Below are 25562 nucleotides of genomic sequence, written 5' to 3'. Positions count from 1 at the left end.
TCTACATTTATTATTTTGATTACTGCCCAGTTCAGCCTCTTGGACAACATTTCAATAAAAAAAATCGACCCCGATCGGACGATTGCTGGTTCAATTCTTGCCTAGCGTCAAAGTGTCCCTTGGCAAGACACTGAGCCGCAAGACACCCCCTCCCCCCCAAGGAAGGTAGAAAAGCGATATACAAGTATACACCGTTCACCACGTCTGCAGACCTCGGTTGTAACCAGTGGTTATGTGAGTTCCTGTTGTCTTTCTATCAGCTGGAACCAGTCTGGTCATTCTCCTCTGACATCAACAAGACATTTCCACTCACAGAACTGCTGCTCTCTGGATATTTTGTCTGTTTCTGACCATTCTCTGTAAACTCTAGAGATGGTTGTGGGTGAAAATCCCAGTAGATCAGCGGTTAATGAAATCCTCAGACCAGCTCGTCTGACACCAACAACCATGTTTAAAGTCACTTCAATCTCCTTTCTTCCTCATTCTGATGCTCAGTTTGAACTGCCCCAGATCCCATTGACCACATCTACATGGATACATGCATCGAGCTGCTGCCATGTGATTGGCTGATTGGAATTTTGTATTAACGAGTAGTTGGACAGGTGTGCCTGATCAAGTGGTCAGAGCGTGTATGAGAGACTGAAGACTAGGAGAACGTCCTGGTCTAGCACAGATCGGTATGGACACCTGATCCTCTGAAGGTGGACAGCTTTGAGGGTTCAGTGAAAAAGAAGCCAGTGTCCTACAGAAGAGCCAGAGAATAACAGTGAGGTTCTACCCCTTTTGTCTGCTTCGCTCTCCATCTGTCAGTGATAACAGGGTTCTGGACACAACAGCACCGTCATCTGAGTATTCAGTGATTGAGTTGACCTTATCCCAAACAAAAGTTCAGCTGTTTACTTCATAAAGCTGTATTTCATGTCTTTTCTCTGTTGTCTGTTCAGGTGCAGCAGTAGAGAACCATGTGAGCCCATCTACTTCTCATGTTTTCCCTCCTCCTCCTGCGCAGTCTGTTGCTCCTCCTGTCTCAGATCCATCAGGTGAAAACCTGAATGCTCCTCTCTCCTTTGGCCCTCTTCGTTCTGACTCCTCCTGCCTGGATCCGGTCCTCAGGCACCTGTCGGAGTGCTTTCAGCAGCTGGTATCCCAGACGCGGGGCCTGCTGGTGCAGCTGGAGAGTCAGAGGCAGGAGCACGCTCGCTGGCACCAGGAGCTCCTGGCTCAGTGTCTGCAGAGGGAGCAGCAGCGACAAAGAGAGACGGCTGAGAGGGAAGAGAGGAGGGAGAAGGCCCGAATGGAGCATGAGATCAGAGTTCTGGAGCTTCTCAGCACGCTAACAAGGCAACATGACTGCTGTTGTGGGCGGAGCAAGCCTGATGTTGGATACCCTGCAAACAGACACCAACCAGAACAGACTCACAATAATGAACACTGAAGGTTTGTCTTAAAATTGGTATGAACGTTAATTTTAGTTGTTCTGACAGAACCTGAACGGCTGCTCACAGGCCTGTGAGAACAAGAACAAACTTCCTTCAGACGAGAAGCTCAAGCACAGAGCTCCTGTGAGGCCCTCAAGAGGAAACCAAGGTGTCTGTCTGATCACATCATTCTGGCTCTATTACCATGCACCGCCATACTGCAACCTGCTCTGTGTTAGCCACACCCACTTTAGATGTTTGACCAATCTAGCTGACAGACAAGAGCAGTAACCCCTACACCAGGGTGTCAAACTCAATCACACAGGGGCCAAAATCCAAAACACAGTAGGTCATGGCCAAACAGGATAAACATTCATTAAACACATAAAAAACCTAAATTGTTTAAACTTTTAAACTTAACTTTTTAAACATAAAGATGAATAAAAACAGACAGGAATATTGTTCCAGAATAGATCAACTTAAACCTTGAAACTTTCAATATTTTGCTCTCCGTCCATAGTATCATTCTCTATCAAAATTATTCAAGTTTGAAATAAAGTAAATGTTAAAAGAAAAGTCCTTCACATCTCTTTACTTGTATGTCAATTTATATAAAAAACAAACTTATAAATATCCTAAAATATTTTGCTTACCGTAAAATATATCCAGTCACAATTAAATATATATATATTTGCTGTTAATAATATTAATAAAACATGGTCTGGAGGGATGGATATAATTACCCGGACCTTGACTTTGACACGTGCCCTCTACACCATCGTGCAGCTCATGGATTGAAACTTTTCTTTCAACTAAACAATATTGTTGTTGTAATTGGACTTAATGAAAGAAACATTGAATTCTTATTTGCTTTTAAAGCAAAAACGAGTTGTTAGAAAATAATTTTTAACCTTCGTGCTCTGTCATGGGGTCCAGACAACCCCACCATTGACGTGTGATCCCTCCCATGACAGAGGTGGACAGGATTTTATGTCTGCCGCGGACACCAGAAAAAGTTCAGCGTGCTGTCTTGTGGGTCCAGATGACCCCACTTTTAATGTAAACATGCTTAGGGTAGCACAAGGGTCAATAGGGTCAGGGACAAATAGATCAAAAAAATGAGGACAGATTAAAGCCACAGAACTGTTTTAAAAGGACAAAAAGTTTCAATAAAGAAATCCAGACCAGAACTGTTGTTTCTGTTCTTGTTCTGCCTTAAACTGTACTTCGTTTAAAGGTGGGAGTTTAAAAGAAAAAGTTCAGGAAAATGTCCCGTCATCTGAATGTGGTGTCATCTACTTGCTAATGTGACGGGGAATCACACTGAAAAGTGAAAAAGCAGAACATAAAGAGGAACTTGCTGTTTTCTGAGTTTCACATTGTTCACATTTAGTCTTTATTCTTAAAACTGTCTCAAATTTCCTTTATATTCTTCTGCACCAGGGATTTTCTCGAGGTTTGTGACAGAGAGCTGGATTCCTGCCACTGAAAATGTGGTTGAGTTATCTGTCAGACCAAATCAGGAAGTTGGAATTCACAAAGTTCAGGGGAAAAAAGTTAATGCTTTTATGAAATTCTTGCATTTTTGACACTCAACACAAAAGCCATGGCAGGTTTATTATTACAGTGCAGCTCATACAGGGTATGCCTTCTCAGCCGGGTAAAGCCGGTCAGACCAGGCTCCAGCCCAGCTGTACTGCTAGGTTACCCAAAAGCTTTGAGTTTGTGCGTACGTACGCATAGCAGATGGATAGCTGTGTGAATGAGCCTTGAAGGAATCCTGGTTAGTAAACCTTCAGCTGTGTCTGTGATGAATACACAAACGTATTTTAGCTGACCATTCAGCCTTTCCTGCCTTGATGGGCCGTGAATGACGTAAATCCCACAGCTTCCTGGGGTTTAGAAGAAATGTCTACAGCTGTTACTACTGGTGATACACAACAAGCACACAAGTGCTCAAGGGCTGCTAGCATTTGCATTTTCTTTGTTGTGAACTTGTGCTGGGATAAACAAAACATGGTCACAGCCAAGGACCTACCCATGACTTCCTGCGTGACTGAAAAGATGGGAGGTGAGCCGTTCATGTGGTCACTGTGTGTTTTTGGGCTCATCAAAGGTTATTTTTCTGTATTGATCGGAATTTGAGCAGAAATGTCGTTACTGAACTGCTTCTTTTAGAGAGTTTGTTAAAAACACAACCGTGTTTGGAACCGCTGAGGCTGTATTAGATCACATTGGATCGTTATTAAATAAGTCACACTTTAAGAAATTAATGTTGATTGTAATGAATGTATCAAAGAAACCCTCGGCATAGGCTATGTGATATTAAATCTACCTGTAGATGTGAAGAATTGGCGGGTGCAACAGTACTGCATGCATGTCTGTTGTCAAGGTGAGCTGTTTTATAAAGACAAGCTTGATTCCTAAAGAACACTTCAAGGTTACACGGTAAAGTTTATTGGCCCCACTTTATTTTAGTTTAAAACATCAAGTTGTTTGTGAAAGTTTTGTCATCAATTGGATGAAAGTTGAATCATTTAATCTAACTCAAACCAGATGAGTGAATGTGTGTGAATGAGAGGTGCTTTGGGCCTTAGAGGAAGGTGAGAAGAACTCTACTCTGCACCATTTGAACTCGTCTGGTTTGAGTTAGACTAAATGATTCAATTTTCATCAAATTGATGACAAAGCCTTGATGATGTTTTAAACTAAAAGAAAGTGGTACCAATAAACTTTACCATGAAGCCACTGGGTCTTTTTTAAGAATCAAGCTGAGTTTAACAGTCCTGCTCTAAATGGAAACAGGTCTGTTGTCATTTCTTTCAGTTGTGTTTCAGCTTCATTCTGGATCTCCATCCATTCATCCTCTGCAGGATCATGAGGATGCTGCAGTTATCAGCTATTGTCACCCCGAAGATTTCCAGTGTGCTCCTCAAAAAGCAAATAACTATTACATAAATGTGAGTGTATTAAAGCATTGAAAAAGCATTGAAAAAGTCCCATCAGAGCGCTCCCTGTAACTCTCGCGGAACCTGCGGGGATTTCTCGGCTCAGACGCTGTTTGATGAGATGGAGGATGACGCGCGGGAGTGTAGGTGTGTCTTTGTGTGTCTGTGATTGGTCGCCCTCTCCCTGTGGAGGCGGAGGGGTTGATCCGCGGCTCCCAGGCTCAGAGCGCACAGATCTGCGGCGGAGCGGAGACAGCAAACGTCGTTCACTCTTCTTCTGAGAACCATGCAGCCGTGAGCGGAGCCGGGGGGCTCGGTTCATTCACTGGGACAGCACACGCGACTGTTGAGGACCCGCGTTTACCCAGAGTGCTTTGGGGAGGACCCGGCTCTGAGGTGAGGACTGATGGGCTGCTGCTGCTGCTGCTGGTGGTGCTGCTGGTGGTTGTGAATTGCGTTTATTTCTTGGGAAGGTGGCCAGCACGCGCGCAGGTGACATCGTGACCGTGCAGGTTTGAGTGATGAGAGCAGAGCATGGAGCAGACCGCTGCGCACTGCGCGGGCTTCTGTGCGCGCGCGCGTCAGCTCCTGGAGGTCTTTAGTTTGTTTGTGTTTTTAAGACTTTTAGCCTCGTTTACTCCAGACTGAAAAGACACACACACACACACACACAAACAAGAACACACCCCAGCGGTCCTCTTGTCGTTGATAGAACTTTTCTTCTTTAACATCTGGACCTGTCGGACCTGCTCTTGGCAGTCTGCTGCTGCTGTAAGAGTCAGGACACACTCATCCCGAGCGTGTGTGTGTGGGTGTGTGGGTGTGGGGGTGTGTGTGTGTGTGTGTGTGTGGTGGTGGGGGGGGGTTATACCTAAGTGCTAAGATGTGGTTCTAACAATATTTACCAAACTAAACTACTGGGCCTCTCACTGGATGCTGCAGAGTGGTGGTGGTGGTGGTGGTGGGGGGGTCCATCCATATCCTTAACCTGTTTTCTCCTTTACGGGGTTGCCAGAGCCTAGCCCGGCTACTTTTGGGCGGAGGAGAACACCCTGGACTGGTCACCAGTCTGTTGCAGGGTCACACAGTCACACCATTGACTGTATAAGAAAGAATTCAAGTTTTAATTAGATTGTCTTTGAGTCACACCCACACACCCCTAATATCTCTTTCTATCTTTACTCTGGGGGGAGGACCTCCGCGATTCCCTCACATTATTTGCCAGTTTAAGCAGAGAGAGATGCTGTATGTGGGGAGCAGCAGTGCCCCCCCCCCCCCAACTGTTGGCTGTCATAACTAGGGCTGGGTTAATAAAAATTATTAAATGGTTTGAATCAATTTAAGCTTAATAGATCAATAATTGATTCATAAAAACTGATTTAGCACATAAAGCGAAAGTCTGCTAGCTTGATGCTAATGTTTAACTGAATTTCCCATAGGACGGCTAATGCTAACGCTTGGTCAACCGTGAGCAGCAGCAGAACCGGGTTCAAACCCCACACACCATCTGAGAGATCAATGTGTTGCAGAGAAACGTCTTCTCCTTCTGAGCATCCTGACAGATGGTTCCAACTCAAAAGACTCAGGCTATAATTACCCCCCCATTAGATTTTGTTTGTTTACTCTCAGCTGCTGCCCAGCTGGTGTCCGTACTGAGCCAACAGAGAGGCTCAGGTTTGTTTGGGTCGTGCTCCTGGGCTTCACACGGTGGACCCCCCCACCTGCTGCTGTTTGTTTGCTGTGATTTTTGGGGTGGGGCGTGGCACTGATACAGATTTTGTTTTACCACAACAGAATTTGGGGCTCTTCTGAGATCACAGCCTGCTGCAGTATGTCTTGTTTTGTATCTGGAAAAAAATCTGTGTTGTGGAGGGGGGTCGGGTGGGGCCTCAGGGGGTGGGAGGTCAGGCTCCAGCAGAGAAAATGTGAGGACGGTGATGTCAGTGCCCGTCCCCTGGCCCTGTGCTCAGGGTCTGCTCTGTGAACACGAGGGATCTGGGACAAGAAACGTGTCTGATTCTGAGAAATCAGCGAGCAGACAAAGGTCCTAAACCCAGATCCTCTGCCCCCTTCAAGCTCGTGATAAGCCCCTCCCTGAAGGAAAGCCACATGGTACGGCAGATGCTCTGACTCCAACACTCTCCATTCTGATGGAAATGACCTCAGATGTCCAGCTGAACAGTTTGTGTGCACGTGCTTGTGCATGAGGGGGGCACTGGCTCCTTTGGGTGGGGCCTCGTGTGAACAAGGAGCATCCATGAATAAATCAGGAACATTCTGCATCAGTCAAGCGTGTCGGGGTTTCAGGGTTGTGTTCAGCTTTTTCATGATCAGCTGATGTTTGATCTGAGAGAGTTCAGCCCAGATTCCCTCACAAGGTCTCTGCTCCTCTTACAGCTGACATCCAAGCATGTGAATGGATCCTCACACAGGCGTTCACATTTCTTACCAGTTCTTTTTGAGTCACAAGACGTTTTAATGAATTGTTCAATTGTAAAACAAGAAGCAGCAAATCTAAGATTCCCTGTTTTTCTGCCCCAAGAAATATTGTCTTAAACACAAAACTGTCCGCATACACAGCAGTTTTCTGGTAAGCAGGAAGACTGGATCTTAACTCATTAACACCGGAGCTCCAGTGTCTATGTCCTTTTGGATATACTGGAACTTTTCAGCCGCTTTTCTCTTTCACAATCTACTGGAATTATTATGTTAATGATTGAAAAGTTACAATATGTTAAAGATTTTGTGTTTAGTCGTCACCGACGACGCCCCAGGTGTTAAAAGGTTAGTGAACCCTTGGCTCTCCCCACACTGCTTAGGACAGCGGTCTGCAACCTTAGCAGTAAAAGAGCCATTTGGGCTCGATTTCTACTGATCACAACCTTGAAGGAGCCGTTTTAGTCTTACTTTGGCCTTTAAGAAATTTTCATTCATGACCTTCTGTTTTTAAAACTTCCTTTTTAAAACTTTATTAATTATGTCTATTTTTTGGGACAAACAAAAGCAAAAATATAAAAAGAACCTAGCATCTCTCAAAAAGAAAAATTCACTTAATTTCAAAATAAAAGATGCTCTGTTCCAAACAGGATCATCTCAGTGCAGCTCTGAACAGCTATTAACCATGTTGTGCAGCATAAGATAATTTGTGCTTTTAACTCATGAAAGATCAAACTTTTTGCCAAAGTTTTTCTTTGCATATAAAATCTGTTCATTCTGGAGGTAGAGTTGATCAAACAAGACGTCTTCAGGTCAACAGGATGAAAAAACCTACATAGTTTATCATCTATGTGAACCTCAGACATCAATTTATACATTTAACTAATCTAAATTAAATAAATGCTAATTAAGTAATTCTTACTTTAAAAAATAGTTGTTTTATTTTTTCTTTCTTTTTTGTGTTCTTTTCCCCTCTCTGTCCTCAGCAGTCTTACACTGCTGGGTTTTGTTATTTTAGTTTGGGGTTGGATCTTGGTAGTCTTAGTTTACAGGCTTTGTTTATTTGTTTAGGTAGTTTTGGTTTGGGAGCTGCTGACTCAGACAGTCGACATGTCTGGATCAGCAGTCTACATAAATTATTCTATGTTTGCTCAAGGAGCCACCATGGAGAGATAAAAGAGACACATGTGGATCTGGAGCTGCAGGTTGCAGACCTCTGGGTTAGGAGAACTGCATAAATGCAAAAAGTTTTGGTCTCAGGAACTCATCAGCTTTAAGCTTTTGCATGTCTTATTTCATAAAATATTTCATGGATTGGTGTTTCAATGTTAGAAGAATAGAAGTTTCTGAAGTCTCATTCACCTGAAGGAGCATAAATGTTTCAAACGACAAAGAAAAAAATGATCATACCAGAGAACTTAATATTTAAAAGTTATTTAAAAACAAAGGTTTTTTTACAAAAGCAAAATTAAACCACAACCATTGTGGTTTGTAGATCATTGTCATTGAGCAACAGGGGGCATTTCCCTCTCAAAGTGTGGTCACTTGTTGTGATCAGCTGTGTAGTTCTTCCCGTGATGCCTTCAAGCGCTCTCGGTTTGCCTCTGGTTTTCATCCCTTCATTAGACCTTCTGAGGCTGAATCAGCTGCTCCCACATGCAACAACCCAATGGTTTGTTCCACTCCTGAGAGAACTGCAGTGTTCTGAGAGGTTTTTGTGTATCGGGGTTAATGTGGCTCGGGACTTTGTGACTTTTTTTTCTTATTTTTCCACTCCTCCTCATGTGGCATCAAATGGAATCAAAAGCATCAGGTGTTTTATTAGACGTTGACTCGGTCTGCTCAGACGGAAGCAGTCCGCCTTATGTTTGACTGCTGCTTGGGTCCTTCATCGGCGACTGTGCTTACGTCTACTTCAGTGAGGTTGAGGGGGGCTTGACTCTTTGCTCCCTTTGCTTTCAGGACAACATGCCACAGACTCCTCCCTTTGTGGGGCAGCTCAACTCTGCTGATTACAACAAGAACCTGTTCCAGACCAGCGAGGAGGGCCTATGTTACCATGACAACAACCTGATGTCAGGGTCCCTGGAGGCCCTCATACATCACCTGGTTCCAACGTTGGACCACTATCCTGATGTGAGTGTTGGTGCAGCCTTTCTCTCTTCTTTTGAGTTTCCTCTTGGTTCCACTCCTCACAAAAAACCTAGCTTCCCTTTATCAGAGAAGCTCTGCTTTAACATCTGCTTTCATTGTTTGCCTTTGTTTTCTTGTCATGCCCGTTGTGTCGTCACACAGTAGTTACTTTGTGTCTTTAGCGTCTTTTTGTTTTCAGTGTACTGCTGTGAGCTGGATTTGTTTTAAAGTCTTTTCCTTAAAAATCAGAATCCAGTGATCGTTGTTTGTCCTTTTTAAAACATATTATTTCCTTCTCAGAGGACGTTCATCTTCACCTTCCTGCTGAGTTCCCGTCTCTTCATTGATCCACATGAGCTCATGTCCAAAGTGTGTCATCTTTGTATGGAGCAGCAGCGACTCAGTGATCCTCAAGCTGACAAGGTATGACGGATTCAGGGCTCATCCTCAGCTTGTCGAACAGTCTTCTCAGTCGGACTTCTTTCTGTGCTTCCAGCTGAGACTCAGAAAAATAACTCCCAAGATCCTTCAGCTGCTGACAGAATGGACAGAAACCTTTCCATATGACTTTCGAGATGAGAGGATGATGCGAAGCCTGAAGCAGCTGCTCCACCGGCTCGCCAGCGGCGAAGAGGTGAGTCCACAGTTGTTTACAACATGCAGTGAAAGGAGTTCAGAATGGAAGAGTCCGCTGCTGCTGTCGAATAGGGCTGCCACGATGTGACGACTAATCGACGAATAATCGACTATTAAAATAGTCGACAAGTAATTCAATAGTCAATTAGTTGTTACTTTATATTATATAGAGTCAGAGTGTGGTAAAGGTGAAAGTGTTAATGGCATTCTACTAGCTTTATGGACTATTTGGCATTTATTAGGGTTTTTTTAGGCTATTTTGGAGTTTAGCTAATATTCCAGCTACATGCCAGCTATTTTGGCTAACTTAGGTTTTTTTCCATTTTTTAGGCTAATTTGGCATTTAGCTAACATTTTAGCTAGCTATTAGCTTCAGCTTTTTCAGCTATCATCAGCTTCAGCGTTTTCAGCAATCAATTTCAGCATCTTCAGCTATCAGCACTAGCAACTTCAGCGGCCAAATTCAGCTTTTAGCATTCACACTAGCATTATCACAGGTAATGCTACATATCTAGTTTTTAGTTAGTTAGCTAATGATGGTTAAGATGTGTGCTTCACATCCAGTTTTCCCATGACCCGATCAGTCGACTAATCGGAAAAATAATCATTTTGTGGCAGCACTACTGTCTGAGCACAGTGTGTGCGCTGAAGCTGGGGGGGAGTTGGATGAGAGTATCAAACAAATAAGGTTCTTGCGTATGCCTGCTTTCTAAGAAAGCATCATTTTTCTTGGGCAAGGTTCACTTTCTCAGTGGGGGATTCGTTCCCTGAAAACTTTTGGATGATTCTGCTGGAGAAGTCTTCAGTTTGAATAAGTGCTTAGCCATCTTAATGGACATTCACATGCAGGGATGTTATTCTGTGAGACAGTGAGTCATGTGTGGAATTTTCAGAGAGGAAAGGCTAACGCGAGCTGGAACTGACATGACAACAACAACAGGTTCCTAAAAGTGAAACTACCCGAGCACCGCTTACAGGAATGCTCCGTTAACAGTCAGATTAAAGGGTTGATAAAACTTCCAGGAATCAGACTGCTGTCAATCAACCAAAGTTGATTGATCTTGATGCTTGATCAGTGAAGCACGGTGACCCACAGGCACTCATAAAGCAGAGAGAGAGGCCAAAGCTTTGTCAGTACACAGAAAAATAAATTAAGATAAAATGCAATTAAAAACAAACTCCATACTTATGAAAAGCACATGTAATAAAAAGTAAAAGTGAAGCATTTTTAGGACAAGGGCAGACTAATTTGTTAAATATGGAGACAGTTGAGGGATAGCTGAGGTCATCAGATGCTGCTTCCCTCTGTGACCATGAGAGCTGATGACAGCAGCTTCTGGATCCAGCGGAGCTGCAAAGCTTAGCCTCCTCTCAGTGGAGGTGTGGCCTTTTACCGGGCAGAAAATCCTCAAATGATCATCAATGGATGTATGGCCCCACCTCTTTGCTCATGTTGACATCACCTGATGACATCACATCAGGCCCAGACAGGGACAGCTGCAGATCAGAGAAATGTGCTGGGTTGGTCTTATCCATGCATATCCTCTGGTGAATGTCCTCATGTCAGTGGTAAAACTGCTCCTAACCAGGTTAAATGCATAAGAGTGCTGCTCTGAAAGGACAGCCTCACTGACACAAACTAAGAATGTTTTCTGCTGCAGACAAAAGCATTTTACCGTCTTTTAAACTGTCATCATTGTTTAGGACATCACACTATTTATTTTATCCTCTTAATCAGTGACTGACACTCCAGCTCTGGTCCTCCAGTCCAGACAAACAGCTGGGTTCGGTTGTGAAGTCAGTCAGCCCTGATTGCTTCTTTCTGTTTGGGTTCAGTCTTCCAGGAAATGCTGAGTGCTGTGCATTGATAAGGTGGTGAGAACTTGTTAGAAGCAAACATGGACAGAGGATGCAAACATCCGTTCTCAGAGACCTTCAGCGCTCTGGAAACAGCCCGTGTTTTTTACCGGCCTCACATGGCTCATCATTAGTGGTAGATTTCATCCAGAAGGAATTCCTTCCCTCCAGACACCTGGACTCCCTAAAGCCTCAAACAGCGGCTCATCTAGTCACATCAGTCAAGGCACAAAAGTCTTGTTTAGTCATAATATTGAACACAGATAATCATTTACACTTAATTTCTCATTTTTGATGTGCAAGGTTAATTTGGGTCACAATAAAACCCTGATGAAGAGTTCCTGGTACTTTCCAATTAGGGGATTTCATGCCCGAATCTTCTGTTGTCACGGTTACTGCTGAACTGCTGGGAACAAGAATGGCAACTTGCTCTGTCTGGCCTCCTCACTCCACCTACAAAGTGGTGTCACATTTCACAAAAGCTCAGAATAAACATACTTGCATGTGGGTTTGTGATTGAGCTTGCATGAGCTGCTCTTTGAGACACACAGTTTCTGATTCTAACAATAGTTGCATGTCATACTGCAGAATGGTGGCGTTCTCACCAGCCCAGGTTCACAGTCTGCTCAGTCTTTGGTGGCATGAGTTCTGTAATGGCCTTGGGTCATTGTTGGAATAAGTAAGGATGGGATTGTGTTTATCAGCAGTACTCTTGACAACAGTTCACATGTTGTTCTTAACCTAGTTAACAAGAACCCTTAAGGGCTGTTTTTTATGGAGGGAACTGCTGGCATTTGATCACATCTCATCCTGTTTTTCTTTAGAATCCTCCAATCTTTCTAACAAAACAAAAGGCTTTGCCAACAGGCTTGATTGACAGTAGGAAACAGTTACTCAGCCCTCTAAAAGAGGAACCTCAGTCCAGAATAGGTTTTTTAAACTTTTGCTCAAAATTTTGTCCAAACCTCATGAAAACCCACCAGGGACCTTGATCTCTGGAGCAAGACTGTCATTACAGATGTGGCTGGATAATTACAGAACAAGTAACCAAACTCACTCATTCTACGAGCTCATACTTCTGTGTAAAGATTCAATTCATTTTTGGCTAAAATGTAAGTTTCAAGTAATTTCCTTGTGAACTTTATGTTGGAGCTGCCTGTAGACGGACAGGTGTAACCAACCAGCCTGTCTGACTCTGCATTTATGTGACCCATTTGACCCAAAAGACCCAAAAAAGTTTAGTTTCCAAAGAAAAGCAAAAAAAGATAACATGATGTACTGAAGTTTAGAACTGCTTATTGCTGGTAGACTAAAGATGTAAAAATGGATGAGTTGGGTTAAGTGACACTAAACAGGTAGTGCCTCTTCTATAAGGATCCCAAACCGCTTTTTATGCTGGACTCAATGTCATTCAAACTCTACTTTTTAAAATACTCCATTTCATTTAATACATTATGTTAGAAATCCAAATAATAGGAAAATAAAATATTTATTTAAATCAATTTGGCTTCAAAAATCGCTTCAAACCAAAAGTGAAGAGAATGTCTGTTGATTTGCAGGATAAAAAATCACAGTCATTAGATCACAGGCCCATGCAGAGTTTGAATCTTAGAAATATGTTTACGTTTTTAGATCATTCTTTGATTAAAATGGAAAAAATCAAACATGTTGCGTCTCATTTTTGAATTCCTTGTGTAGAAGCTTTATGTTAAGGAAAAACACCATTGATTTGTAGCGGGTGAGTCGTGTCTGTCATCGTCATCATCTACAGACAGATGCATTAGCCGCGCTGTGGGGGCGAACCTCTGAAAAGCGCTCTGCGTTTCCTGCAGAGTGACAAACGTCTGCTCATTTCTGGGAACGGGATGTCGGCTCAGGGAGGTTTTGGGGGTTGGATTCAGCACACAATCTCTTTTATTTGGACGGTTGATGGTTACTGAACATGAGAGCAGTCTTGTCATCACACAAAAGCTTTCATGCATCTAGAGTATCTGTTCATACCTGTGCAGAGTTTTACTTTGTGTAAGGAAAAACATCGTAAAGGATTTCTGATGACTTATGTTTCCTTGTGTCTTCTGAATCCATCAGACGTTCAGGAAAGCAGTGAGCCAGATGAGCCAGGGTCTGATCCGGAGACTGACGCAGCTCAGCCAATATGAGGAGACGCTGGTGAAGATCAATGCCACGGCGGCCGAGCGCCTCACGGCTCTGAAGGCCAAACCTCAGGCGCCATTACAGAGAGACACGCTGTCCATCTGCAGTGACCCCTTCACCGTCGCCCAGCAGCTCACTCACATAGAGCTGGTGAGAGCAGGTTCCTGTGCTTGTCCTCCTGACCCGCTGAATCTGTCTCAGGGACAAATAGCTCCACCAAAGGGATCTTTTACAGTCTTTTAAATGATTCTGCGTCATTTGATGAAATTAGACAAGGGCTGCTCTGCAAAAATGTATATAGATTTGTCCAATTTCCATCAAAGGAACCTGTTTTAAAAAATGTACCTGGAGTTTTCCTTGAACAAGAGATTAAATCAAAGTTAGCAAGTTTTCCAGTAAAAGAAGAAAAATTATTAAATTAAAATGCCTTTCTCAGATTTAACTTGAATGATAAAAAACTATTTGGTAAGTTTAAATTGCCCCTCATGCATGAATATGCGCATGTGGTGGTCTGCCTGTCTGTGTGGCCGTGTGATAGACTGGAGAACTGTCCAGCCTTTGCCCAAAAGCAGCTGGGTAGGTCTCCAGCACCAGCAACCTCATGACCTGAACAGAACAAGGCAGCTTTAGAAGCTATAGATGGAGGTGATGGAGACTTCACAGATAAATCAGGTAGAGCAGAGAGGAGGAGAGGCAGCAAGCTCCTGCTTTGGGTTTGACCATTGTTGGGTTTTACCAGAGGACGTACTTATGGGTTTTTCCAAACTACTGTTGGCTTTTACTGAATTGCCGATGCGTTTCAGCAAACTGTTGTTGGGTTAAGCTAAACTCCTGTTGTTTTCTTCCTGTTCAGGAGAGACTGAGTTACATTGGACCTGCAGAGCTGGTCCAAGCCTTCGTTCAGAAGGACCCTCTGGACAATGATGAGGTACAGTTCAGCTGAGGGACTATGGACATTCTGGATTCAGTTTGAGTTCACACAGGACACCATCATTGTGGGTGGGGTTCTTTTTTAGACTCTAGCACACAAAAACATCACTGACAGTTTCCTCCGATCATCAGTGTCTGGATTGGACAGGCGTGTGTGCACCTCATCTCCTAGCAACCACTGCTTTGAGGCTCTGTTCGGGGAAGCTGGGGGGTCTCTTGTTTTGCATTTGGCTGCTAAGCAACCGACCATTTCCGAAATGGAGGTGATGGGGGGTTAAGGCTGACTGTGTGCCTGAGGCTAGTTTGGCTTGACGACCCCCCACCCCCACCCACCACACACACACGCACACGCACACCCACTGGCTTTGAGGGCTGAGATGGTGTATTAAAACAGGGGAAACTCAACAGGGGAGCCAGTTTTGAAAGAGCACAGAATGTTTGGAATCAGAGCTGAGGAGCAGGTGTCTGCCAGCTAGAGGGTTGGTGGGTTGATTCCACTCACTCCAGTCACATTGTGTCTTTGGGTGAAGCCCTGAAAGCATTATTGCCTCTGATAGGAAGGCTACGGGGCATTGCTGCCTCCAACAGAGTTGGAACGGAGTAAGATTCAAATGCAAGCAAAGTCTGTCTTTGATTTTCCACTGTGGATTACTTTTGGAAGCTTGAACTGACTAAAAGCTTCTTTTTTGACCCAGAGCTGCTTCAGCGATCGTAAGAAGGCCTCAAACCTGGGAGCATACGTGGACTGGTTCAACAGACTCAGCTACCTGGTGGCAACAGAGATCTGCGTGGTGAGTGATGACAAGCACAAAATCTATCTCCATGTAGCACAAGAACGTATTGACATAAAGAGGATTAAAAAGGAAGCGGTCAGTCTTTTCCTCTGATGACTCTGTCGTCTGAGCCTGAAACATGCGTTCCTCTTCACCCTGACTCCATGCGTCTCTGCTCTCCTTTTTCCCACCAGCCAGCGAAAAAGAAGCAGCGAGCTCGAGTCATGGAGTTCTTCATTGATGTGGCGCGTGAATGCTTCAACATTGGCAACTTCAACTCCCTCATGGCCATAATATGTGAGTCTGATCTGTTTGCTGAAAACTATTCCGAGGGGAAAACGTAAGGCAGACATTTCTGCACGTCCCTGACCGTACTGAGCAGCTAATGTTTTCCACTCACCCCTCGGAAACTATTATCCCTAAAAAAACTTGTTTGAGTACATTTTGAATCAAGTGAACTGGATATAGACTGAAAGAATTTTAAGCTAATACGCTTTTACTTGTGATTGACCCTTTTCACGTGACGTCACGCATCAACGGAAAGTGCAGAGTGGCTTCCGGCTCATAGTGTTTAGAACAGTAAAGCTGTTGTACATGAAAGCAATTTTACATAAATAATAAAAGGTAACCTAACCAGTTGTAACCAAAATCTGTAAAATATTTATTTCAGAAATGTCCTGGTTGTATTTGTTTCCTCCTCTTAGATCGTTTATTTAGTACAAATGCCAGTGATCTTGTCTGCAGTCAGAACAGATCAGCTGATCCACAAATTCCTCTGGATGATATTAATCCAGTCGTGGATTATTTCTCTCTGACAACCAGGTTAAAGTTAGACAAAGGTTACAAGAACTTCACTGAATGCTGCTTGTTTGATTATGAAGGTCATTATGATTTTATTCTTTTAATCTGTGTTAATGCTAACGTTAGCATTAGCTTTGTCTATGAGACGTGGAGCGGCAGAAGATCTTTTCTCACCAGGTAAAAGTCTTGTAATCCTGTAAACAGATCTAAAGTCAGACAATTCCAGCGTTTCTGACATTAGAGTCAAACTTATTCCTGTTGTAATGTTTTTCTACTGCGGTCAGTGAGCTGTTAGCTCAGCCGTGGTTCTAACATCACTCCTCTTTGTTTTTGATCATAAATGTGTCTGATCTGCAGGACAATAAAGGTAAAAAAAAATAATCAAATCAATTGAAACTTTTACCAAAAATATGAAAGTACGTTCCCCCGAGATTCATTTTTTTACTTAGCTGCTCTTATTTTGAAAACTGAAAATATGTGGCTTGATAGTTACTCTCAGCATTTTGACTGAACCAAACCATTCCTGTTTTTACTATTATCCCTAAAATATCCTGTAGAACAACAAATAAATTTATCCTGGGAAGAGATTAAAATGTGTACAGACAATGTAGTGATGTGTGTCTTTGCTGAAGGTTTTAAATGTGAAAAACATGAATTTCTATCAGCTTTTGTGCTGATTGCACTTAAAATACGTGGAAATAACATCAACCAACATAGAACCAGTTAGAATAAAATCTGCTCAAATGAAAGGTTGATATTTTCATTAAAACATCAAATATTGAAGGATTATTCAAATTTGTATTTAGATTTGTGAACGATCTAAGACAGGAATTGAAAATACAGTTCAGCAGGACATTCATGAAATAAATATTGTACATTTTCTGTTGAAATTGGTAAGATAACCTTTTATTGTTTATGTAAAATTGTGTCAAATAACATTCAGCTGTGAGCTTTGTCGTTCTAAATGCGATCACTAGAAGTAACTATTCGCCTTTTCGGCCCTGCCGCCATTTTGTCTGAGGTCACTGCGAAAAGGATCTGTCAGACATGGTTTTGTAAAGATAATATAGTAACATTAATTTTCTCAGCACAAGTCAATCTTATGTCAGGAAAATGCATCCTGTTTGACCATCGAGTCTCCAGGTTACTTTATGCTGAAGTCAGACAGACTTGTTCAGGGAGATTTAGAGTTTTTGCAGCAGGGAGCCGAGAACCTGCTCAGACTGTGGGGAAAAGTCTCCAGGGGTCCAGCTGGCAGTCTCTCCCAGATCCTAAACACTGTCTGCGTTTAGACGAGACAATATGTGGTCACCCTCTCAGGCCTGGGGGCCTGCTGGACTGGCTTTGAGTCCAGAACAAAGGGGGAGGTGAGAAAAGGGACTCCAAACAAACCGTTCCAAGCAGATGGTCCTCAATGTCCAAAGAGGGAGCGGGAAAAGGAGAAAACAGGGCCGCCAGCTGTCCTCTGTCCTCCCCCCAGAGAGATGGAGAGTGCCAGAGGCAAATCTGTCTGCAGCAGCCCCATCTTCAGGGAGCTGTCAGATTGCCTCCCCCAGGTCAGAACGGCTTTGTGCTGAAGGCGGCTCAAAGATCGCTTCTGCTGCCCAACGTGGACTCTACAGTCCTGCAGTCTGCACAGCTTGAGGACACTCCGTGCATCTATTATTGAAAAAAACCAAACCCCCATCACAGCTGGTGCTGTCCCGCCTCCCAGCTGTCAGCCCTCACAGGTGGTTTAGGTTGCTGCAGTTCCACATTTCAGCTCAAAAAGAAAAGAAGACAATTCAGCTCAAAGTCAGACTTCAGGTTGTTTTTCTATCCCAGGGTGTTTCTGTGCTGCTGCGCCCCCAGGCCTGAAATGTGTGTAGACAGGCAGATTAACATACGGAGAGCAGGGGGGGGGGACGAGGCGTGTTTGAACTCTATTGTTCTTCAGATCTTGTACCTTAATGCATCCGAGAGAAAAACACACACACAAAGGAGAAGCATGAAGGGGGCGGGGCTGTCTGGCTGAAAGGGGAGCAGACCATGTGTTAATGTGATGCTCTTTGGCTGCTTCTGTCTGATCTTCTGCTGTTTGTGTTCTCGGCCTCCTCAGCTGGAATGAACATGAGTCCGGTGTCTCGACTCAAAAAGACCTGGAGCAAAATCAAAACAGCCAAGTTTGACATCTTAGAGGTGAGTGTGCACCCCTGGATGGTCAGACCCCTTAGTTCTCCAGTCATTCCTGCATTTCTGGATTCCAAAGCTTTAAAGTTTCCCCAGAAAAGGTTCTAGATTTGTACGTTTAAAGAGCCCACATTCCAGCATTTAAACAATTATTCTTTTAGCATTTTTAAAGAGGGTGTCAGCAACTCACCAGCAAATCCCCGAAGAGGAGCAGCTGTCACATTTTACATGTGGACGGATATTTTGTTCAGCTTTTGAACAAAAGGTGTGTGCTGGCGAGTTCAGCACCACACATGATGAACTAGGGCAGGTGAAGAAGGAAAAAAATCTTACAACAGTTCCCCTGCAGCGTCTGAGAAATGCATTCTGCTGGGAAACATCAGCCTTTTTGAAGTATGGGATTTAACGCATAAGACTTCCTCACAGAAACTGCTCTGCACAGACTTCCAATGTTTCATTTTGCCCTTCTGAGCCTCAACAAATGGATCCTCTCATGTTGTCCTTCAAATGTTCGGATGCTCACACTGGAACTGTGTCCTCACAGCACCAGATGGATCCTTCAAGCAATTTCTACAACTACAGGACGGCTCTGAGAGGAGCCATGCAGCGCTCACGGACAGCCCACAGCAGCAGAGAGAAGGTAAAGGCCCCCAACACAGAAGGTCATGTGACCTGCAGCTCTGTTTTGGGCCCATTTTTGAACTCCCTTTTGTGCTTTAAGGAATCTTTCTCTCTGAATATGACATCAAGCTGCTTCCTCTGCAAAAATAGGATTTGTGGAAGAGACACACCAGTCAAATATCAGAACTACTTAAACTGTTATGACAGGAGGGCCACATGTCAAGTATAAAGGCCACTCTTATGCTAGTGCAGTTTTCATTTGGAGAATTTTGGAAGAATTCAACCCCATTCTAATTAAATGGAACTAGAGATCTCTAAAGGTGAATGGGGCGGAGCCAATGCGTTTGCTTGTTTGTCTCTCTGCTTTGACATTACAGTAGTTGGAGACAGACTTTGTAACAACCCTCCTATTGGCCTTTATGTGGACAAACCTTTAAGAGAAGCACAGGCAAAAGAAAGTCCACAAAACCATCTTTTTCTGTCAGTTTATGCTTTAAACTCCGTTTTTTAATTTTCTTCTGTTGTTTCATTTGTCTCTCTGGAGGATTATCTCTGTGAGAACCAGAGTCAGCGGCTGAAGTCTGACCCTGGAAGCTGATTGCTGTTATGTAAAGAGTTGACAGTTGTGTGCCTGCTCTGCCCTGACACACCAGACATGCTTGCAGGAGTCTGCAAAGCTGCTCCTGTTATCGTCTACCCTCTGCGTTCCCGTGGTGTTGACGCCAGCAGCAGCCTCTCAGGAAGGCGTGCACAATGTTGCATAACAGAGCAGATCAGAGTGGACACAGAGGCCGAGCTCTATGTGGGTCAGGGAGCCGGGAGGGTCTTCGCTTCCTCTTCAAACATACTTGGGCGAAAATGCAAACATGGCCGTCTGCCAGATCACATAGTGTTCTCTTCGTCTGCAAGTTCCCCTCCCTGACCGATGGGATCCGCCTCCGAGTGGTGGCTGGCCTCTCCTCACATCATCACATGTTGGACGAGCGTGTCTCCTTTCTCTGCTCTGATGGAGACAAATTGTCCTGTCAGCCCAGAGCTCTGTCCAGGAGCCATTTTTTGGAGCCAAAACATGCAAACATTTCAGTACAAGAGGTCAGTAGTGGGTCACCACATGGAAAGTTCCCAAGATGTCTGGTATGTTAGTGACCTCCCCTTCTGTGGGGGGGGGCTTTCAGAGTTTCAACAAACACCCAAACACTTAAACTGCTTGTTTGGGTTTTGCAGAGAAACTTTAAACCTCCAAGACTGGTTTCTGTTAATATACTTGTTATTTAAAAAAAGGAAAAAAAAACATTAGTTTTAGTTTAAAAATTGCTCATGTGGGAATCAAATAGCTGCAGATATTTGTGTTTTTAATGTTTGATCAAAGAGTCATTTGGTTACAATCCCTACTAAAATCTGAAAGCAGAAAGTCGTCTGTTATGTACCTTCACTTTTTAAGAGCCATTGGATATTTTGATCAGTTCAGCTTATTTGATCTTACTTTTACTCTTCCGTTCAATTCCCCACCGTCTTCAAAGCTGGAGCTGCATCTCTGCTCTGTAGGAGCTTCCTCCTTGATTTGAAAAATCACGTCAGCGAGTTATCTCAGGTAAACTGGAGTGGTGGAACAGAGTTTTTTTCTTGATAGTCAGGACTACTGTGATGTCTCGGAGGTAACCTTGCCTGCAGCTCGTTGTGTGTCTGAGCGAATCAGGTTTTTGAAGTGTGTTTCGTTTCAGAAACATTCAGTGTTCAGGTTTGTTCCTCCGCCCCGCCCGGTGCGTCCCTCACTCCCAGCAGTGAAAAGGATTTTTTCTCAGCTCCAGCAGGCACATGCCGTGCATGAGGACGGCTTCCTGCTGTCCTCACTGCAGGCGTGCATGTAAACACTGTGTCAGAGGATGCTCGTGTTTAGGAATACAGTTATTTTGGAACAAAGATGGGCTCAGTCATGGGAGAAGGAGCTGGAAACAAACGCAGGGTGTGGTTTTGTTCTCTAAGGATGGCTTTAGCCTTCTCTTCTAAAAGCATCTTATATTTTCGATGGGGGTGGGGGAGTTTGGAAAGTCATAAGAAATGACCTGTCAAGATTTTCTCGCTTCCAGCAGGAAAAAAGACAAAAAGCAGCTGTTTACAACGACTAAGATACGAAGTAGCTGTCACTCTTCATATGTAGGACGGGAAGTTACTTTGACTCTAGATCTTCACAGTTTGAGTCTAAAGAAAGCTCTGTCTGTCTTCAGATCGTCATCCCGTTCTTCAGCCTCTTCATCAAAGACATCTTCTTCTTCAATGAGGGGTGTGCCAGCAGGCTGCCCAACGGCTCCATCAACTTTGAGGTAAAACCAAAAATAAAAAAGGTAGTTTCCGCTGACTGTGCCGTCACCAAGCATCCATGTTTTTACTTCCCCAATGCTGTTCCATAAATGGGAAGTTTGGGGTTCAGCTTTGTTTCCATGGAAACAACGCAGTCACATGGCTGTGTTTAGTCACTGTGTGAAGCATGGCTTGGTTCTGGAATTCCTGCCCTGCTGCTCTGCTTTCATGCTGTTTTCACATTTGCATCCTTGTGTTCTGTGCTCAGCAGCTTGTTTGAATCAACGTTAGAGGAGCTCTGATCTGATAAACTCATCACTGTTGGTGTTTCTGTGTTTCAGAAGTTCTGGGAGCTCGCCAAGCAGGTGAGCCAGTTCATGTCCTGGAAGCAGGTGGAGTGTCCATTTGAGAAAGATCGCAGGATCCTGCAGCACCTGCTGACGGCTCCAGTGTTCTCAGAGGACGGTTAGTGAACTGCAGCCAGTATTCTAAAGATTTGAACCTTATCCTAATCACAGAATAAGCCAGCGGCCTGCAAACTTCATCTCAGTGCAAGGTTCATGAGTGTCTGTGTGTCTGGTTCCCTCACGCCGAATTCTAACACCTGCTTCATGAGGAAATTTGTAAACTTATTGGTAAACATAAAAAGTTTCTGTTTCTTCCAATTCAGTCATCAAAAACACAAAATAAAAGTCAGTGGCAGAAAAAGCTGTTTTCACAGAAAATTTGCTCAAGTTCTACAACAAAGAAATTCTTTCCCGGATTCTCCTCATGTTTATAACAGTGCATAATCACATGCTGTTTATTTTAGTTTGTAAAAATATCTTCAGATAATCATTTGTTCTCCTCAGTAATATTAATAGTAACTCTGTCTTTAGTTGATGCATCAGATATCTGGAGGATGGTCTGCAGAAGACCCAGGCTAACCCGCTTTTACTGCTGTTACTTGCTGTTTAAAGCTGTTACTGCACTAAATGTAAATAATAAGCAATAAACCCCGAATACCTGCACATTCATATGCAACTGTTGCACATCCGTTCTGTCTCTCGTCACTTTACTTTTGATACTCAGCTCGTTTGCACATACCTGTTTTTATTTGCACATATCTGTATAGTTAGGTGTCTTCCTTCTATTTATTTTGTATTTTATTACTTTTTCCTGTTTGTGTGTTGTATTTTTTGTCCACAACGGTGTGAGCTGTACCTAAATTTCATTGTAGCATCTACAATGACAATAAAGGCATTCATTCATTCATTCATTTGACTCCTCTCTCTGCAGCGCTGTATCTGGCCTCGTACGAGAGCGAAGGGCCGGAAAACCACATGGAGAAGGACAGATGGAAGTCTCTGAGGTACAATCACACACTTGGTAACACCAGCCATCATCATGTCAGACATAGATGGATCTCAGTCATATCAGGATTTATCATATTTGAATTGTCTCTTTATTTTTCAAATACCACAACAGAAACACAAAGTAGTTTTTTTCTCTTGGATCATAAAAATAAAACACTGTTGCTGCTGCTTTTTCTTCTCCTGTTTGCTCTTTGTGTCGCTCATACTTGTTTTTGTAAATGATCTGATTTAATTTCTATAATGACAGAACTAAAGTGATTGTTGTTGTTAAAGGTATAAAATCGATCAAGAAGTTAATGCGGTTACTCTGGGTTTTTCCTAACAATGATGTCAAATTCGCTTCTTCCAAGTCAATACCTGAATACATTTCTCTGTCAAATGCCATACATTATTATTTATAGCTTTAAATGCCATTTGAAAAAGAAATATGTAGGTTTTAGCGTTTTTGGTAAAAGAATGAGACTGTATCGTATCGCCAGGAACTGAGTTGAATCCTTTATGTACAGATTAGTGGACCATGTATGGATATGCGTATCCAGTCGTGTGAGAGGGAAACATACACACTCCTACTAAAAACCAAATTGAAACAATGCGATAGGCTGGAGATAACAGGTTTGCCTTTATCTCGTGTGATCTGTGTTCATCTGCAGGTCCACTCTGCTGAGCAGAGTCTGAAGCTGAGAGAAGACCACCACGATGTCTGCTCCGTGTCGGACCACGAATCTCCACGTCAGAAGGGAAACGACAGTCTTCCCTGGCAGTGGAGGACATTTCCCTCCCCAGCTGGAGATTTCTACAGAGCTATTCTTTTCCTGAGCCTTGCATCTTGGTGCTGCACGCTCAGGACTAACTTTTTCATCTTTGTATGACTATAGACGTCAAAATGAAAAGCAGGTCTCTTTTTGCAGGCCTTCTGCTTGAAAAGTTGTTCCTCTGACAGGTCGACACGAGTTTTTTACTGTTTTTTTACAGTTTTTCTGCTAAACTACGTTAGCTGCTGGTTAGCTAACAGTATTTTTTTCAAACTTCAGCATGAAGCTCCTTTTTCTTCTGGTTCATTCTGAGAACCTGTCTGCATCCAAATGTCAGTATGTCAGTGTGCATTCCTGAAAGTACTACGGTGAAGCGGCAGACTGACAGAGAGCTTCTGGGGAGAGTGTGTGTTGGTGTGTGTTGGTGTGTGTTGGTGTGTGTTTGTGTGTGTTTGTGCATCACATTCTCATTCCGAAGTCATCACATATTGACGTTTGGTTGAGGACCCCTCTGCGTCACTTTTTGACGTTTTGGCCTTCCTCAACTCGTCATTTTGTGACCTGCTGGCTGTTTGTAAAATCAAAGGTCTGCAATCCGTGTGACACAGTACTGGATCCAGTATCAGACACAGTACCAGACACAGTACTGGATGCTGTACCAGATGTAGTACCAGACACAGTACCAGATGTAGTAGTGGACGCTGTACCAGACACAGTACCAGATGCTGTACCATTTGTAGCACTGGATGCAGTACCGGACGCTGTATCAAATGTAGTACTTGACGCATTACCAGACGCTCTACCAGATGTAGTACCGGATGTGGGCTGGTCCTCAGGACGCAGCCAGTACTGGTACGCTAATCCAGTACCCTAACCCGGCATCGGACGCAATACTGGACGTGGCACCAGATGCGGTCCTGGACCCAGCCCAGTACCAGATGTGGTACCAGACGCAAACGGTACCGGTACTGGTTACGGTACTGGTACTGGTTAGGGTACCGGTGTGCTCCGCGTCCCGGTACTGGACTGGTTTTGGTTTTTGGCCTGAGGTTGGTACCTGTGATTTAAGGGCAACAGCAGCATGTCAAAAAAACAACAAGCTAGGAACACTAAAAGCCTCCGTTTTTGACGTGGAGGAGTCCTCAACCAAACATCGGTTGGAAGTGTTTATGTGTTTATGCCTGGTGTTTGCCTCTCCAGGTGCTAGGGCCTTCCCTTCTTTTCCTCTCCTTTTCCTGTCATATGAGAAGCGCTGCACTGTCCCCTGGTGGTGTCTGTGAGGAAGCTCATGTGTTTTTTGTTTAAACATAGTGAATATTTTAGTTAAACTCCTAAACGGTGAAACATTCTGTCTATGTTTTGAACACTGTTTTATTTATAAAAATGTTTATTTCTAATATTTTGTGTTGTTTAACTTCTTGAGGTGCACCATGTGATCTCACATCTTTGTTTTTCTTAGACGTTTGTGTGACCCTCAATTATCGAGGGACTAGCTCAGATTGTGAAGTTAAGCATTTTGACTGATGTCTGCTTTGCCTTGATTTAAACACCCCCACACGCACACACACAATGGTGTTAACTGTGTTGTATTGTCATTATCCTGTTTCTATGCATTTCCTTCCAGTGTTTCTCAAGATGAATAAACCGTTTCTGAATAATTTTGTTGTTTGTTTTTTTTTTATTTTCATTTTCTTGAAAAATGGATAAAAAGTTTGAAACGATCACGCTCTTGGAAAAATAACTTTTGAGGATCATGGGAAAAAGAGCCCATGATAACCCAGAATGATTGATTGTCTTTAAAAATGACCCTTTGAGCTTGAAAAAGGATGCTTAAAGGTCAGGAGGTGTGGTGTAATGTTTAGCTGAATGACTAGCAGAGCAGGGCCCGTTTCAAGAAGCATGTCAACAAATTTAGAGTTCAAACCTGAACTTAGAGTCACTGGACTCTAAATTCCCAAACTCAGGGTTTTCGGTTCCAGAACAGCTGAAAATGTTTGATTCAATCAACTTGAAGTTGTCAGAACCAGAATCAGGTGTGAGCGTCGCGACCATAAAAAGCCCTGATCAATGGAGCAAAGACAGCACGATTCACCATGGCAACGGGAGCTAACACCTGAGTTTCATACTTCCGGCGGCGGAAATTGATAAGTTCCTTCAAGCATAAGCGACTATAGGAGAACATTTTCTGCAAGGAAAGCAACACAGCTGCAGCGGTAGAACAGAAAGAGAAAATATCTGCAGTTATTTGAATCATTTCTAATAATGAATAAATAATGTCAGG

At 43.4% G+C, this 25562-nt stretch overlaps 1 protein-coding gene across 3 annotated transcripts in view; it reads left to right on the top strand.

The window, feature by feature from the left end:
• The window catches only part of rasgef1ba (RasGEF domain family, member 1Ba), a 35064-nt gene extending 10125 nt beyond the window's left edge, over nucleotides 1–24939 (top strand). Inside the window, exons 1-14 of one of the 3 annotated variants that reach the window (XM_024260218.2) lie at nucleotides 1432–1587; nucleotides 8765–8938; nucleotides 9236–9358; nucleotides 9432–9569; nucleotides 13517–13732; nucleotides 14436–14510; nucleotides 15208–15303; nucleotides 15480–15582; nucleotides 18185–18264; nucleotides 18800–18895; nucleotides 21102–21197; nucleotides 21516–21639; nucleotides 22453–22525; nucleotides 23180–24939. In XM_024260218.2, coding sequence (XP_024115986.1) covers nucleotides 8771–8938; nucleotides 9236–9358; nucleotides 9432–9569; nucleotides 13517–13732; nucleotides 14436–14510; nucleotides 15208–15303; nucleotides 15480–15582; nucleotides 18185–18264; nucleotides 18800–18895; nucleotides 21102–21197; nucleotides 21516–21639; nucleotides 22453–22525; nucleotides 23180–23204 — 1413 coding nt within the window. In that variant the 5' untranslated portion in view covers nucleotides 1432–1587; nucleotides 8765–8770 and the 3' untranslated portion in view covers nucleotides 23205–24939. Of the gene's footprint in view, nucleotides 1–944; nucleotides 1588–4291; nucleotides 4763–8764; nucleotides 8939–9235; nucleotides 9359–9431; nucleotides 9570–13516; nucleotides 13733–14435; nucleotides 14511–15207; nucleotides 15304–15479; nucleotides 15583–18184; nucleotides 18265–18799; nucleotides 18896–21101; nucleotides 21198–21515; nucleotides 21640–22452; nucleotides 22526–23179 lie in introns of those variants that run through there. The other 2 variants (XM_024260217.2, XR_004948424.1) reach the window with 2 other exon arrangements.
• Nucleotides 24940–25562: the final 623 nt, after the last annotated feature.

The sequence above is a fragment of the Oryzias melastigma genome, linkage group LG9 (genome assembly GCF_002922805.2).
Source record: "Oryzias melastigma strain HK-1 linkage group LG9, ASM292280v2, whole genome shotgun sequence".
Classification (NCBI taxonomy): domain Eukaryota; kingdom Metazoa; phylum Chordata; class Actinopteri; order Beloniformes; family Adrianichthyidae; genus Oryzias; species Oryzias melastigma.
This window is presented reverse-complemented; position numbering and strand designations above follow the sequence as displayed.